We start from the raw sequence: 16,830 nt of genomic DNA on the forward strand, positions 1-16,830 counted from the left end.
AACAGAGTAGCAGAGAGATATCACATACAATATGCCTGGCAAGTGGCTGGGCAAGGGGAATAGCTTCTCACCAAGAAACATGCCTATGATCAACTATTTAGGACAGCTTGTTGCCAATTGCATAGACCATCCAGTTTTGTGAGCTACAGTATAGTTCGTCAGCCTAACATATAAAGCTGCTCTGCCTTTCTGGATGGGGAGAAAAAAAAATAAGGAAAAAAAAAAAAAAAAAAAAAAAAAGCACTATGAATAGTTTCTGCTGCAATGCCAAGAATAATATCAAGCAAAAGAAACCTGCTTAAGGGAGTCTGCAAACCATTTTAACCAGGAATCAAATAGGATGTTTTTTTCTTAACAGAGTGTTATGGTACATTAGCAAAAGCGATGTGACATCATGAATGTATAAGTGTACATAAAAGCCTAATATAACAGTATTTTCAGATCAGGGAGGGGAGGGGGAAGAGAGAAGGGGAAGCAACGGGCTGACATTTTTAAAGCAGTTTTGGAAATGTTACATAGAATATATTTGCAGCTATTAATTTGTAACCTTTTTCATCTCATGTATTCTGGAATATATATATTCCTACAACCAGGTGACACAGGAAAACAAAATAGCCCTAAGGGATATCTACATACAGCTTTCACCAGAAAATTGCCTGGGAGTAAGGGCATTAAATTTGCAACCTGCCAAAGTGGTCTACTCCATTTATGACTGGCGCCTGAAGAAGTTGTTTCCAAGGGAGTTATCTGTTCCTAGCCACCACCTTTTCAGGGGGAGGGTAAGGAGGATGAGGCTTATCAGCTGCTGTGGTAGCAGCAAGGCCCTGAAAACAGTGTTATATCCCATTCTTGCACACTGTAGATGTGTGCACCAAAAGCCAGACATGACCATGTGAGCCTGAAGTATTTAGAGACTGCAGAGTGCAGAAGCTGCAGCAGCCAGTGCTCTGCACAGGAAGCATGCTGCAAACTGTGGTTCCAAGGCCACACCACTGCTACCCAGACAGAAGGCTGCTTGACTCCTTGTGTTTCAGACCATCCACCAGCTCAGGCAGTGGAGGAAAAGCCGATCACCACAGCAGGTTTTCATCTTATGGTAGAGTTAGGCAGCTAGGGCTTCCTTTGCACACAGCAGACACAGCACATATCCAGGACTCAGTTCTTAGGTATCTGCTCTAAGGAAACATATCACACCTCAATCCCATCTTTCTCTCCTAGCCAGAGAAGCAGCTTTGACTATTTCAGATGCAGAGAGTTACTCAAATTGACCCCATCCTGGAAAGCATTCACCTCCCAGCTTCAGAACTCGGGCACACAAAATATGCAAGTAAACTAACAGGCAAGCACAAGTTACCAGGCCAGGGATGACACTGCCCACATTAAGAGGTCTGGGTTTGAATTCACCTTGGACAGAAAGCAAAATAAGGGAGTGTATGGCTGTGCTGCAACCTCACTGGTTGCCTGCATGACTTCAGGCAACGTTTGCTGTGATCTCCAGCCCTGTTATCCTCTGCCATCAGGTGAAGAAGTTCCTTGAGTACTGGTTTCTCAAAATTTCAGATTGACCCAATCACACAGCGCAAAGCTCACATTTCGTAAGATCAGCAAACGTGTGCTTTCTCATTCCCCCTTTACCAAAAGCAGTTGTGTTGAAAGAAAGGAATGGTACTGAAGAGGTGTGTTAAAAATTTAAAATCTGATCTCATGGATATGCTTCAATTTCTTGTCCTACCAGTCAGCAGGGGTTTGGTTTATTTTTTAATGGACAAGATAAACTTTTCTACAAGGAAAAAAGAAAAACACTCAAAAAACGCAATGAATATACCACAAAAAATAAACTCTATCCAAATTCCACTAAAAATTCAGAATTTTAATCTTGGAATAACAACATTTTTTTACAAAGAGATTTTATAGGTTGAGTGCATGTATTCACAAAAGCTACAAACTAAGGCATATTCTCCATAGCCGTGTTTGTAAAAGCTCTGAAAGCTATGTGACTTGATCTCACGTAAATCCTGTCAAGGTACAGGCAGTACAAATTTTAAACATTTAAATTACTTTTGCATGTAATGGACTGTCAGTTTATACAGTAATCATGAATATGAGCTAAATCAATTTCAAATCACTGCAACAAATACTCTAGCAAGAGCATGAAGTATTTTAAAGTGCTCATTAGAAACCAAACATTTCAATTAAGAAATGTTTAAGATATTACATTCCTTACATATCAATTCCAAAGGTACAATGTGTATACAATCTACCATTTTCTCTGTACAAATAGGAAGGAATTTATCTGTGTATCTCAAACATGACTAGTAGCCAAAGGGAAGCTGAAAGACTCTTTCAATTTGTCCAGAAAAACAACCAAAAAAAAACCCCAGAACAGTTATCCCACACACAGCTATCAGAATTCTGTATCCCAAGCACTGCCATTTTGGCCAATCTCCTTGTCTACTTCTCTTTACACCTACTCATGAAGCATCTGCCAGTACTTTGCCAGTAAAAATTTACAGCATCTCTCTTGTAACAGAATTGCTTGGGTCTCTAGAACTGGCAAGGCTTCTGTTAAATACAAAACATAACTGAACAGAAAAAATAAGTCCTGCAATATACCACAATTTGCCAAGAGAAAACAGCTCAGAACTAGATAGACCATCATGTAACAAAAATTTTGAATGAACTGTAGTGCTTACTAAAAAATAAGACTAAATTAATTAAGAGGCATTTGTGACACATTTAAAAGCCTACATCAGGTTTCTTATAAAGCCCTAACCAGTCCCTTTCAATCCATAGATGCAGTACGTTTGCTAGTCAAGTCTCGTCCTGACAGCAATTAATCAAATGCCTCCATCCACTACAAGGTTTCTGTGATTTTGACTTAACAGTTCTGCAGCATGTGGTATTACTCTGTGCACAGGTTAAGCCTGTTTCACAAAGGACTAATACGAGGTACTGTGAAATGTTAGCATTGTGCATCATTTTAATCCCCATAGCGCACATGCTTATCAATAATCCCCTTCAAAGTACAACATGACAAATTTTCAAAGATACAAACCACCATAAAACACAAATCCCAAGTTCATTAAAGCACAACAAAAATATTTACCTTCCAGTCTTTTTTTTCATTTCTCAGCTGCCATGAATGGCAACATTTTGTCTTTTCAGACTTTGCAACTGGACTTTGTCCTTCTGAGACAAAGAGTATATCCACTCACATACAGTAACATGATTACAGTAAAATCAAACCCCACAAAATAAAGTAACAGTGAACATTCCATAAGCAGATTTTTAACTTTAGGTAAACATTTCTGCTAGGCTAAAGGCAAAAGTATGCTGTACAAAATCATGTTAACATCTGCAGTAACAAGCTTTATTTAGCTTAGCTTAGCTTCAGCGTAGTGTGTGGCCAGCCTGATCTATACAATTTCTTAAAAGAACAGGTAGATAGAAGACTGTAAAGCTCTATTTCTTCTCTACTTGTACCCATTAGCAGATTCTTCCCTTGCAAAACATTCATGTGAAAAAAATTTACTGTGGCACTCAGTTGAGTTACAAAACACATGTATATGGGCAGCAAGAGATGTCAAGGTGATAAACGACTCATTGTACTAGTTTCTTCTCCACCTGCAGCAAGCTTGAGTGTTGTGAGCTTACGAGGGGGATGTTGAGGACTCTTACGAAGGTTGTCATCCATCTGCAGAGAAACAATGAGAGCCGGATCTGGCAACAGCAGAATACAGATTCTATGATTAGTCTTACTTGTCAGGGCTGCCACCATTAATACTGGGTTGGTGTTATGTTTACTGTCAGGATCATCAGCAACTGGTGCTTTGGTTTCTTTCCACTCCCAAATATGTGCCTGTGTTAGAGCTGCTCATCATTGCCTTACATATGGTGCATCAAACCCAGGGCACCTGGATGTGCTTCTGCTCAAGTCGTTTGGTCAAGTTTACTGAAAGAAGCAACACCAGTTCTAAGAGGTCAAATATTGTACAATAACCAAATGCTGTCAGAACGCAGATCAAAAGTCAAACTGCTAACATCAATGGATGCTTCTGTATATTCAGCACCATGCAAGAATAAATCTTTTGAAATCAGAAATATTCTGGAGATGATTAGTGAATTTGTATTAGTTATGTGTTTCAAAAAATATGTAATAAAGCACTTGTAATAAGACCTTTTCAAAGACAGGTTAAAATTAATCTCTGAATATAAACAATTCACATTTTCATAGGAAATCACTCTAATGCCCTATGTGTGAAGTGATCTGAAAAAGTTTAGTTGGTACAGAATAAAAGCACAGGGGAGAGCTGCAAAGGCTGCCTAGTCTATTCCATTTCTTCCAGGCAGAATCAGTTTTTCCTCAATCATGCCTTACAAACGTCTATGTAACCCACTGCTTAAAAGTTCCACAGCCACACTTCAATGTCAGAAAGAGTATCAATACCTAATGCTACAGAAGCTGATCATAGTTAATGATCTATTTCACACACTGATCATTTCCAGGAACAAATTGCTTCTACCCTTTCAGTTATAGTGTTCTATCTGCATGAAAAGGCTAATTCTTCCTAAGTATTTTTCAGTTAAGTTGTATAGCTTTTTGATAGGTGCTGAGTGACAGCCTTAGAAACAAAGAACGTAAGGAAAAACAGCTAGATGTAGAACAAGCAGGAGAACAGTGACTGCTGGTTAGTTACTACAGCATGCAACTGAGAGCAAGGAAAGCTGATGATCAGTCTTAACTTGCAGAAAATTTTCTGAGTTTTGACCAATACATTTGCCTCCTTCTTTGCTGAATGTGAGCTTGTGTAAAGATACCACTCCGCCGTGTGTTGCTGTGCACACCTGCAAGACAATGATCTTTTGGTTGTATTAAAAATACTTTTTTACTGCAAGGCTTCATTAATTCCGCCTTCCAAATGATGTAATATTCTTCCCGCCTCTCTACACAACATAACTCACTAGAAAAGAAGTAATTAAAATACAGTCCACTGTACAGTTGCAATTGCCATGCAAGGATATCTGTGAACAAGTAACCACAACAAAGCAGTAAAATTAAAGATACTGAAGCAAAAGTAACCTTTTCAATCAAGTTGGATTCCTTATTTACAAGCTGTGTGAGTTTCTGCAGATTAGCATCTGCTGTATCCTGTCCAGCTGGAGAATGGCCTGGAGAGTGAAGGTAGAAAGATGAAAAGTGAAAAGGTATTTACAGAAGCTTTTAAATTCTTAAAAAATAAACTCATATTGGAGAGAGAGTTCATGCAGTATTTTTATGCAAAGAAGAATTTAAGTGTAAAAGCCATTCCATGTGAGAAAATCAGGAGTACTAAGTGTGAGCTGTAAGGTTTTACCAGTGCTTGACAGAATGTAAAACTGAGTATTAACACTTGCTTTTGAGTCCTTTCTGCCCAACTTTAGAAGTGTCTTCTTCCCCATAGAAAGTCTCACATAAAATACATGAAATTTAATCTGCCTTGGTTCACAAATGGAAACCGGAAGTACTAATCCAAACAGAAGTACAGATGACAAAAAGGAGAAAAAAGCCACAACTTACCTGAGACAGTTAACCTGAAGTAACAAGTTAAAATATCATCACAAAATCGACACAGATTGGGAAGTTGTTTCAAATGCTCCTGCAACTGTACCCTTGGGAAGCACACCTTATAAATTGGTGCAAGGAAACCAAACACAAAGGCATCCAAGGTGGTAGGCCTAAAAAGAGCGACACAAGCAAACACTGCAGTGACTCAAGATAAGACTTCTAAGACTTCTACAACCTAGTTTTCTGTGTATGTCAAATACAACTCAGAATATAGTCAGGACAGAATATAGTCAGCCCTTCTGTCATTCCACCTTTGCCTATCAACCTGGTAAATGCTTTGTACCAAATATCTACTCCTTTCAGCATCTCTTAACTATAGCCATGCTGGCAAGCTGAAGCAGTAATGTCAGCATTGTAACACAGTCATGCTATCCCATACAGTGATAAGCAAGGCACTCTAAAACACCTTTCTGGCATCACGGAAGTCATGCTGGGGACCAGGGACCAGGATCCTCCACCATGGAGTGGTCCAATTTCAACAGCTAAAGAAGAGATCATGCTTTTCAGGAACTGCTAGCTCTATGCTGTTGGCCCTATCTGCTTTTTGCTCTGCACACATACCACAGGAATAGTGCTCCTGGATCTATGCCCTTCTCCCATGAGGACAATAGTAGCACCTCAGCCTAAAGCACTTTTTTCTACATACAAAGCCAGGAGGTGACATTCAGTGGCTAGAAAAGTATTCTCCAGTGCACCTCACATTTTCTTAGCAGCTGTGGACAGCATTTCCCTCTCTGTGGAAAAAAGCAGGATAAGAGAGACGCCACATTGACTCAGTCTGATGATCTCTTTTGTGCCCTGTTTGCTCATTCAGATTTATCTGAAAAGCAGAGTGACAGACAACTACTGGGAAGCACTTTTAACATTCTGGTAGGTTAAAAAGAAAAAAAAACAAAGTTCAAGTGTTCATATAGTGGTACCTTTTTTATTAGTCATTTACCAAAATAATTTAAGATAAAAATCATACTCACGTATCTCCAAAGAAAAACTGAGATGTTCCCAATCTCTTTGACAGGAGATTTAGACACTCCTTGGCATCTCTGTATATCTGATGAGACACAAGACTGTCTAAGAGCCCTAGGTGTAGCCAGTCTGGTGTGCACAGCACCATTTATTGTTTGACAGTGTGCTAGACTGTTTCAGTTCTTGTCTCTGAAGAACCAACTTATGAATTCCTTACTGCACAATACATACCTGTGCTTCCACTTCAGTGAGACTGTAGAGTGGAGGGCCTCCCTTGGTCAGCAAGATCCTGTTCAGCGCTTCCCTGGACATCTTTCCAGGCACATACAAACTCATTGGAAAGGCAATCCTTGAGGCAAACCATGGCTTTGTCACACTGCAGTAATTTTCAGCCTCAATCCAGAAAGTGTGCAGCTGTATCAACATGAGGAAAAATGTAACCAAAATTTGAATGACATGAGTAGACATCTCGTGACACTTGATATGCAAGACCTCTCTCAGAAAAGCAGAAGAACCAGGAATTATTGTAATTTAAGGCTACCAGTCTCTGTAGAGGAATATACTAATCCTCAGCGTAGAAGTACATGAGTAAGGCAATAGCTACCTTCCAAATAAAGAAAAACACCATTGATATTAGAGAAATCTATATGCATAAAATTATGTATGTGCTATGTATGTACAGGTACACATACACAAACAGTATATTGAAAATATATTACAAAAAAAAAGTTGCAGATATACAGCAACAAGTTTGAACTTTCTGGAATTTCATTTTGAAGCTTTATATAAATCTTAAAATACAAGATCTTATGAAATTATGAATTTGAAACCAGGGTAAGCTGAAATGACTAGCTTATGATACCATCTGGTCAGAGTATTTGTACAACTGAAGCCAAAATCATTCAAGAGACTCTGTCTGTGGGTCTTATAGCTCTAATGTAATTACACTGAAATAGTGAGGGCAAATGGCTGTGTTTTATTAAAAAATGAAAAATTAAGCTAGTGATGGGCATTTTAATTTATTGAAAGTTTTAACAGTTCAAAAGGCTTTCAGTTTTATGTCTCACATCAGATACGTCTTAATCAAAGCTTTCTCAGGAAATCAAATGAAATAAAAAATGGCCACAATAAGATGTTTTCAGGATACTGTTTCCCAAAAACCAACAGAACAAAAAAACACAACCAAGTAAGTGTTCTTTTAAAATGTCTTTCATTAATCTACTATTACTATCTGACACTCCACAAACACACACTTACTTCCTTTTCAAAAGCTGCTAGGCAGTATTTCCAAAAACCAGACTAACAAAACAACTATGTTCCAGCCAGGGGTGTGGCTGAGAGACTTTAATGTCTCTCACATTGGGCACCTCTTACAGCATTCAATTCCAAATATTCTGACCACTACAAAGTATTTATTAATATTTACCAGAGCAGGAAGCAGCTTCTCTTCAAGTAGTGCAATATATGCCAGTGTATCAGCTCCTTGTTTTGCAGACAAATCATAATCAGCATTGTATCTCTACGAATTAAAAAAAATAGACTCAAGCAGCACTTTCAAAAAACATTATTAATGGAAAGTTACTTCAAACTTAACACCTATCAAGGCAGTAATAGAAACGTTTTTTTGAATAGCAAGCATGCACTCACTAGAATTTTCCTTCTGCAGGGCAACTCTACCAAACCTTGTTCCATCTTGCTTTTCCATTTTCCCATTCCTAGAGCTTTGGGTCCTCCTATTTCCAAAATAATTCTTGTGTCTCTTTCCTATTTGTTTCCAAGCAAATGTCCAGTGATACAGAGGCAATTTCTCAATACCCAGGGATGTGCCTCTGGTAAGTCTCCACTGTTATTTTTCAAGAAGAATCTGACACTTCACCAGGTGTAAGTGTAAAAAAAAAAAAGCACGCATCCCCATATTTTGCTTTTAATGAAAATTCTAAAAGTTAAGAAATTGGATGGTAACAATGTAAGGGAACACATATACAGCTAAATTAATGCAATTACTCACTGAACTTTTAATACTAACACTGGATTCTTCTAAAATACATTATAAGGATTGAAAAATTTTGGAGGGAGGAGTAAATTTGCTTCATTAATGTATAAACTAAGGGCCAGTGCTGACACCTGAACATCTGAAAAGCAAGCATACAATTGTTACACTTTAACATAAAGAGTTTCCCCTTTGTTATTCACATGAATACGAAGTTCAAACTCAATCCAAATGAATGTGAAACTTCAGAATTTTAAAACAACTGTCTAAAATTCCAACTCAAATGCAGTTTTCAGATTCCGTTTTTCTCCCCATGAAGCTTCAAGTTTCACTAACATGGCATTCATCAGGTCACCTGACCACAAAGGAACTGCATTTCTAATGTAGAAGCAGAATAGTGGGCTAGAGGACCACCTTAGGAAATAAAAAGTAATATCATGGTTTATTAGATATCTTTATATTTTGTAAAAAGAAGAAATTGTACAGCTTTATTCCTTGTATACAAAACATTAAGAGTCCTACAAAAGGCAAGCAAGAGGCAATAACCTGGTGTGCACCAAGAAATGCGTGCAGACATTTTTACATTACAAGCTATCGGAAAAATACATAGATTTAAAAACAATGCTGTATGTATTATTTTTCAAAAAAAGAGCACTGGGAAATGATGTGGTGATTTTAGCTAGTGCTAAAACCCACCACACCCATTTAAACTGTTAACATAAACTATGATATCCTAGGTCTGCAAAGTCATAATGGCATTAAAAGTATTATAATTACTACCAGGGTAATCAGTAACAAACTGCTCAATTAGGGATAATTTGTTGTCAGTTTCAATTAATTTTTTTAATGCTTATTTCTAAATCTTTCACACAAGTAATGATCAAACTTTTAAGGATCTATTTCTTATCTACCATTTTGCAATTCTTATGCATGTATGAGAAACAAAAAACTATTGGGTCTGAACTAAACTCTAGTTTGCTTTTTGGAAGCTTCAATCAGCGTACAAAGGAGACATGCAAGTCAAATAAAACAAATCTTTTTGAAAGAGACCTACCTGCTTTCTTAAGAAGTTCAGTATTTTTGCTGGCTGAGAAATAACAATATCTTCTGATACCAGAAGTGGCAGATCTCCTAGAAGGCATAAATAATAGTCAACAATTTATATAGAAGAGTTCTAACTGGAAAGCAATCAGTCACTGTATGTACTTACCTTTTCTCAATAGCATGCTCTAATTTTCCTAACATGTAAACATAAGCATAAAATTTTACACAGCATGAGAAACATAAAATTTTACACATATCACCAAGGTTAATCTCTTAATCTACTGTGGTCTTTACTAATAATAAACATAAAAAAGGGCAACATCAAATGAGACTGAAGCCAGTGTTTTTTGCTATGTATCAAATACCTTGAAAACTAGGCCACTTGTGTGAATTTCAGATGTTCATCTTAGGACAAAAATTCCATTCAGTCCAACTGCCCTCTCAACTCATCTACCTTTGAGCCTCTTTTCAATTTTTCCTCTGTCTTTCCCCTCAACATCCATATTAACCATCTTTTCTCTCTAGCCTTGCTACAAACAATGCCCAAGCTACCACTGCATAATCATGAATTACTCAAAGAACTACATACTCTCCCTCTGCCAGAAGGTGACTGGACAGCCCTTAGTCATAAGATTGCAGGATCAAAGGCTGTGGAATGCAGAGTCTGCACCGGGGGCTACCACAGCACAACCACAACAGAATTGCCAGAATGAGCCCAACAGGACAGTACTAAATAATATGAAAATATCAATTACCACTAACACTTATTATATAAACTGCTTTTTAAATTGATTTTATGTATTTTCCTTACAATGATAGCGACCAAATTCCTAGCAAGTCCGCCCATATAGTTCTTGGTATTTTCTCCTAACAGAAAACACTTGAAAACAAGAACCAAAGGCTCAAGTTCTGCATGAATACAGTACTGCCTGAACTGATAATGTGGTTAAGTATAAGCGCAGAACACTTTAACCCTGCAGTGATTTTACCTCTCTCAAATGCACCAAGACAGTAACTGCTGAGCAAAGAAATAAGCAATGAATAGAAGCATCCAAACCAAAGAAGTCCTCTCTGAGAGCTTACCTTCACCTTTTCTCAATCAAACCCTCTAAATCAGCACAATACCAAACAACCCCACAAGTGTAAGCTGTACTTGCTGAGGCTCACAATCCATTTCCAACTGTACCAACCCATTAAGCTACAGGTAACTAAAGAGCTCTTCCATGCACATGTCTAGTTACTACCTTTATAAATATGCAAAGTGCAAAAAGCTTACAAATTTACTTTCACTATACCATCAATTCAGTCTGTCTGCCTGAAAGTTATATACTCAGCATTACTGCTTTGTTAACTGTCTGTTGCCTCACCCATACACATTTTAATAAACTGTCCTCTGGAGCAGGACTTTTGTTTATGACTTCCATTATTTCACTCTCACAAATTCATCACACTTGATCCTATATAGTCATTCAATTGGGGCAGACTGCACTCATGAACACAAACCCCATGCAAACACGGGAAATACAGAAAAACTGAAACCTACATTTAGAACATAGCTGTGATTAGAGTAATAAAGGCTGCAAAGATGGTACCTTTCGGAGCTCTCCAGGAGTTATTTATGGTATTCACTGTCAGGGGAGCACCAGAAAATTTGGCGTAAGCCTGCAATAAAGATTTGGAGAGCAGGGGAGAAAACCTGTCACAATGTGTAAGAAAAGCGTAAGACAGAGCTTTTGAAGTTGTGTTAAGCACCTTCGTGCACTGTGCACCAACAACCAGCAGGTGCGCAACGGGTTTCCGCTGGGCTTCACTGCCCTAATGCAGCTCCAGGGAATGCTGGGCAGAGGCCCCGCAGCCCCCGGGAAGGGCGGCAGCGCCGCCAGGAAGGACTCGGCGCCCCCGGGAAGGGCGGCAGCGTTGCCAGCGTCTCCCGCGGGGAACGAGCCAGGTCCGCGCCGCGGGCCCAACATCCCGCCTCCCACCCCCGGCCTCTCCTGAGGCAAGAAGGTGCCCCGCGGACGTCCATGCGCGCGGCAGGCAAGCCCCGGGGCGCCGCCGGTCCCTCCCTCGGGGCCGGGCGGTGATCGCCGCCCGTTACCATGACGGTGAGAGACTCCGGGTGCAGGGACGGCAGCCCCCAGTCTCCTCCCCAGCAGCTCAGCTCCATGGGAGCCGCCATCTTGTCCACCGCGCCGGCCGGGCCGCGCGCCGCTGCTCCCCCCGCATGGCGGCGCCCGCGCGCCCGCGCGCGGGGCTCGGCGGAGGGAGGCGGGCTGGGAGCGGCGCCGGGAGGAACCGGGCCGCAGGGCCTCCTGCTGCCGGGAGCCGCCGCCAGCCCTCGGGAGTCGTGGAGTCACCGAATAAACTGGGTTGGATAAGGGCTCTGAGATCATCGCGACCAACTTGTGGCCGAACACCATGTCTACCAGACCATGGCACCAAGTGGCACGTGCGGACTTTCCGTGACCATCTCTAGGGATGGTGACTCCACCACCTCCCTGGGCAGCCCATCCCAGTGTCTAATTACACTTTGAGTGAGGAGATTCTTCCAAATGCCCAGCCCAAAGTTCCCCTGGCACAGCTTAAGACCATGTCTTCATACTACCCACGTCCCTTCCCAAATGGATAATCCCTGCCTGGCTATACAGCCTCCTTTCAGGTAAGGTCTCTCCTGAGGTGACTCCTTTTCACCAAGCTAAAAGAACTCATCTGTTTTAGCTCTTCCCCACAGGACTTGTGCTCCAGAGCCTTTCACAGTTCCGTTGCCTTCCTCTGGATTTGCTCCAGCGCTCCAGTGTCCTTGAATTGAGAACTCAATGTCCTTCTTGAATTGAGAACTATGTCCTCTTGTCCTGTCACTACTTGCCTGGGAGAAGAGGCCAACACCCTACCTGGGAACACGGTTCTTTCAGGTTGTATCCAGGTCGTGGTCAGCATCTTGGGAAGGGACACAGGTGGCCAGTACCTGTGATCCTCTGGGAAAATGACACAGTCATAGTCCTCTTGAAAGGCTTTTGGTACTGCCTGACTGAACCCTCACCCTCCGCTGACAACCCTGACACTGCACACAGAGTTCTGACTTTTCATAGGAGCAAAAAAAAAAAATAAAATTGTGGCTCTCAATCAACTGTGAAGAGCAGCCATCAGCCATTTGGCTTTAAAAACAAGGAGCTCTGATCATGATAACCCATTCAGTGTGGTTTTAACTACAGACCTTTAGAGGCAACAAGTTGCCAGTTGTTTGTTCCAGAGCTTGTGCAGACCTGCCACAGCACAGCTAAATGCCAAGTCAAGATTCCATCCTTCCCACAAAAGATAAAAATACCATACACTCACTAAAAAAAAACAAAACCCTGCGCTGATCACCCTTATTCAAGTGTTCCATGCATAAGGAGGAGAGTAAGGGCACAGCTTAATTTTTCCTTTTACCCTCTCAGATCCACAATTTCAGATTCACATAAAATTTGTGGAAGAAAAATTTATGCCAAAGATCTGAGATCGTTCATTTTATGAGGATCATGGGTGAAGAAATACATACCCCCTTTTTCCTCAGAAAAACATAGCACTAGCAATGATAACAGAAATTTTTTTTTTTTTTAATTGCTACATTACATTTTTCCTTCTAAAGACTTATTTAAGATATAAATTCTAAGGATACTTTTTATGTCTTTTCCTCCCTGCAGGCACCAGCTAATTTCTCAGTCTTTTCAGGTACTTTGCTTTGATCCTTTCACAATGTGAACTGTGATGCACTGAGATGCAAAGCTCTGAAAGGGAATTGTGGATGCTAGCAGCTGTGATCCCAAAGAACTTTTTCTTTAAGGATTATTTTATGAAGAGCTCAATACTTACATCAGCCCTGTTTAGCATCTTTGTTGATGACCTGGACAAAGGGATTGAGTGCAGCCTCAATCAATTTGCAGTGATGCCAAACTGGGTGGTAATCCAGATCGGCAGAAAGGCTCTGCAGAGGGATCTGGACAGGCTGGATCATGGGCTGAGGCCAATGGTGTGAGGTTCAACAAGGCCCAGAGCTGGGTCCTGCCCTTGGGTCACAACAACCCCAGGCAGCTCCACAGGCTGGGGCAGAATGGCTGGAAAGGACCTGGGGGTGCTGGTGACAGCAGCTGAACATGAGCCAGGCTGTGCCCAGGTGGCCAAGAAGGCCAATGGCATCCTGGCCTGGCTCAGCAATAGTGTGGCCAGCAGGAGCAGGGCAGGGATTGTCCCCTTGTCCTGGGCACTGGTGAGGCCACACCTCAAATCCTGTGGTCAGTTTTGGGCTCTTCACTACAGGAATGTCATTCTGGTGTTGGAGCGAGTCCAGAGAAGGGCTGTTGAAGGTATTGGAGGTATTGAAGGGTCTGGAGCACAAGTCCTATGAGGAGTGGCTGAGGGAGTTGGGGGTGTTTAGCCTGGAGAAAAGGAGGCTCAGGGAGGACCTTATCAGTCTACAAGTACCTGAAAGGACAATACAGATGAGGGGGGTTCAGTTTTTTCTCCCAATTAGGAAGTGTTAGAACAAGCAAAATTGGCCTCAGGGAAAATGCAGTAGGGAAGTTTTGTATTAGACATTATGAAAAATTTCTTCACTGGAAGAAGAATTGTCAAGTTGTCAAGCATTGGAACAAGCTCTCCAGGAAAGTGGTTGGACTCACCATTCCTGGAAATGCTGAGGACATGTTGTAGTGGTGAATATGGTGGTGGTGCTGGGTTGATGATTAGACTTAATGAACTGGGAAGTCTTATTTTAAGAAAAACCTAACCATTCTATGAGCTTTTCTGTCATACGGCTTTTCTTAAGGCAGGCTGCAAGAAGGCTTAGGAGGTAAATAGGGAAGTAAGCTTTGCATTGCCTTCAGGCCCAGTTTATCTCTGTGTTGTTGTGGAGTCTGGAGCAAAGATAAAAAAAGAGGCTTCCCTCCCCCATATCAGGAACTTTTTCCTCTTGGTTGCCTGTGTGGAATTCCTGTCAGTGTAAATGAAAGTAAATAGGTGCATTGAAGATGGATATATGACTTGACTTGAAGAAGTGGAGCTTCAGTTTGTGGTTTGGAAAAGCAAAAATTCTTTTGAAACCTGTCTTTGAAACTTGAAACCCTTGAAACCAACAATTTATTTTTTTTTTTAAATGAAGCAGGATCAAAACCAGGAATGTTGACATAAATATGAAAGGATGTGTTTTAGAGCTGATACTTCACTTGCCTTAAGATTTCAATATCTTAATTGCCCATAAATCCTGATTTTTAACCATCCATATAATTCCATGAAAACAGTGAGTCTCCTGATGCATATTAGGAACAAAACATGTAAAGGGAATTAAGCAGCAGGGTTCTTTTCTACTTCCCTTACCCCATTATTTGGAATTTGAACAAGTTACAGTCTTTACTTCTGTAAAGCAAAATCTGTAATGTTTGCAGCTTCTCTGTATTCTGTACACTTAAAATCTTATAAAGTTGCATAATCAGGTCAAACATCATAGTGGCTGAGGTTTTCAAGCAGATCCTATATAAAAAATTACAGTCACATACTTATGACTTACAAAATGTGACTGACTTTATCAAAGTTTCTTGTAAACTCAAGTGATTAATCATGTTTTTATTCTTGCTTTTTCTTTAACCACCAGTAATTTAAACTGGAGTTTGTTCTTCAGAGTATATACAAGAGTGAAAAGGCAATTTCTAGTATTCCATTGTTTTTATTGAAAATGTTTATTAAAAGGTCAAATAGTCTCTTCCAGACAGAAGATAAACCTTCTACTTTGTGAAATCCCTTAAAGAAGGTTATGCTTGAGCACAAAATCCCCTTTAGTCTGTAATGTATTCCAACATAAAACTCAGAATAAAAATGAAAACTGGAAAAATTACAGTGACCTTTACATGTACTGAGTTCATCTAAACATGGAATTGAGCTTCTGTTTATGTATTTTATGTTTATATTGTGAACTGAGTTCTGTTATATTGTATTGTGCCGCAGGGGCTGTTTGCCAAACATTGCTTCCATGTGCATTCTTTGTGAGTATGCACAAAGAATAAGCAGATACAGAGCAAGAACAGAATATGGCCCTCACAAATCTAACAGTATAAAGAATATATAATACTACAAACACAATGCTCCTCCTCCTGTAGGGCTGGTCAGCACCAGTGCAAGAGACTCCTCTGTATTTAAATCAGAAATAAGGAATGGTAAGTTATAATTACTTAATAAATACTTTTGTCAGATATGGAAATCTTCCAAGAAAACATTTCATATGCTTTGATAAACTCAATAAACTCAAAATACATAATAAATGGCTGCAAATTACTGATAGTGTTCCCCTTAGGTGAAAGCAAACCCTTACTATCCTTATATCTCTCTATCTCTTTTTTCTTTTTTTTTTTCTCCAGAACTGTAATGATTTTGCAGATCTTCATAGTGTTTTTCTATCACACACATAAGTATATGTTTGCAAAAAATTCTCTTTGTTGAGTCAAGGCTTAATAAGTAGTTGAACATCATCAGTGCTGCTCTAGATCCACGTATTAGTCTTGCAGCATCTGTACTGTCTTCCCATGCTTCAGGCTGGGGACAAATTCTGAGCTAACATTTCTTTTTTTAAGGAGCTTATGACGCCAAAAGTTCCTTCTTTTCTTTTTCCATCTTTTTGCCACTTGCTTACCCCTCTTAGTCTCCCTTTTTAACCTGATCCCCAGCACTCTGCACCCGATGATCTGTTTTTCTCGCTCCCCTGTGCAGCTCTTGGCCAGCCCATTGACACTACCGCGTCATCCTGTCACTTCCACTGCAGGGGCAAGGATGTGGGAGTGAAGCTGAAGTGTTCTTGTGTGGAGATGTATATAGAAGAGCAGTAGGGTGAGGAGGAGGAATAGCACCATGCTGTGACAGAGTGGATGTTGGCAGAACACCCTTCTGCCTGGCAATTGGCAGAGGAAGAAATGGACAACTCAGGGAGTGGGTCAACACCACTAACAATAGTAAGCTAAGCAGTAAGGATGTGTTGTAGAGTGTATACCTTGTGGGGAGAGCAATTTGAGGACATGTGAATACAGGCCAGCTGAAGGTATCTGAAAATCTCTCTGGGCTGTGTTGGAGAGCAGCCCACAGCCATGCTCTATGTGGCTCAGGCAGCTCTTTCACAGCACTTGCAGCCCACCCCCCTGCAGTGTGCTGTGTCTTGCCTTGCACACAATGAGCCCCCCAAGGGCTGTTCTCTGTGGTGCTCCTTAGA

General features: G+C 40.6%; 2 protein-coding genes across 6 annotated transcripts in view; one reads left to right on the forward strand and one right to left on the reverse strand.

Annotated features, from left to right (window-relative positions):
* Positions 1-1,849: 1,849 nt before the first annotated feature.
* On the reverse strand, positions 1,850-11,846 carry MTX3 (metaxin 3). Of its 5 annotated transcripts, none has more exons than XM_023944523.2 (9): positions 11,701-11,846; positions 11,195-11,264; positions 9,613-9,689; positions 7,995-8,087; positions 6,800-6,982; positions 6,577-6,653; positions 5,558-5,715; positions 5,081-5,169; positions 1,850-3,694 (listed from the first exon to the last, which is right to left on the reverse strand). In XM_023944523.2, the coding sequence occupies exons 1-9, from the start codon at positions 11,779-11,781 to the stop codon at positions 3,584-3,586; spliced, it is 939 nt and encodes a 312-aa protein (XP_023800291.2). In that variant the 5' UTR covers positions 11,782-11,846; the 3' UTR covers positions 1,850-3,583. The 5 variants fall into 5 exon arrangements, with proteins under 5 accessions (XP_023800291.2, XP_086725459.1, XP_086725458.1 ...); XM_086869333.1 differs by having other exon boundaries at positions 1,850-3,720; positions 11,701-11,843; XM_086869332.1 differs by lacking the exon at positions 11,701-11,846 and adding an exon at positions 11,355-11,665 and having other exon boundaries at positions 11,195-11,298.
* THBS4 (thrombospondin 4) overlaps positions 11,835-16,830 on the forward strand; it is a 47,491-nt gene continuing 42,495 nt past the window's right edge. The window contains exon 1 of the mRNA XM_023944563.2: positions 11,835-12,261. The gene's annotated coding sequence lies outside the window, so the exon portion shown is untranslated. The remainder of the gene's footprint in view (positions 12,262-16,830) is intronic.

Source organism: Cyanistes caeruleus, chromosome Z (genome assembly GCF_971803275.1).
Source record: "Cyanistes caeruleus chromosome Z, bCyaCae1.hap1.1, whole genome shotgun sequence".
Classification (NCBI taxonomy): Eukaryota; Metazoa; Chordata; class Aves; order Passeriformes; family Paridae; genus Cyanistes; species Cyanistes caeruleus.

Excerpts from the sequence above, each read along its gene's own strand:
- MTX3 (XM_086869331.1), bottom strand. The coding sequence starts at position 11,572 with ATGTTGGGCCCGCGGCGCGGACCTGGCTCGTTCCCCGCGGGAGACGCT. Across the intron at positions 6,983-7,994 it reads AGAAGCTGCTTCCTGCTCTG|CTGCACACTTTCTGGATTGA; the intron begins GTAAATATTAAT and ends ATGTTGATACAG. Across the intron at positions 6,654-6,799 it reads TCACTGAAGTGGAAGCACAG|ATATACAGAGATGCCAAGGA; the intron begins GTATGTATTGTG and ends GTGTCTCATCAG.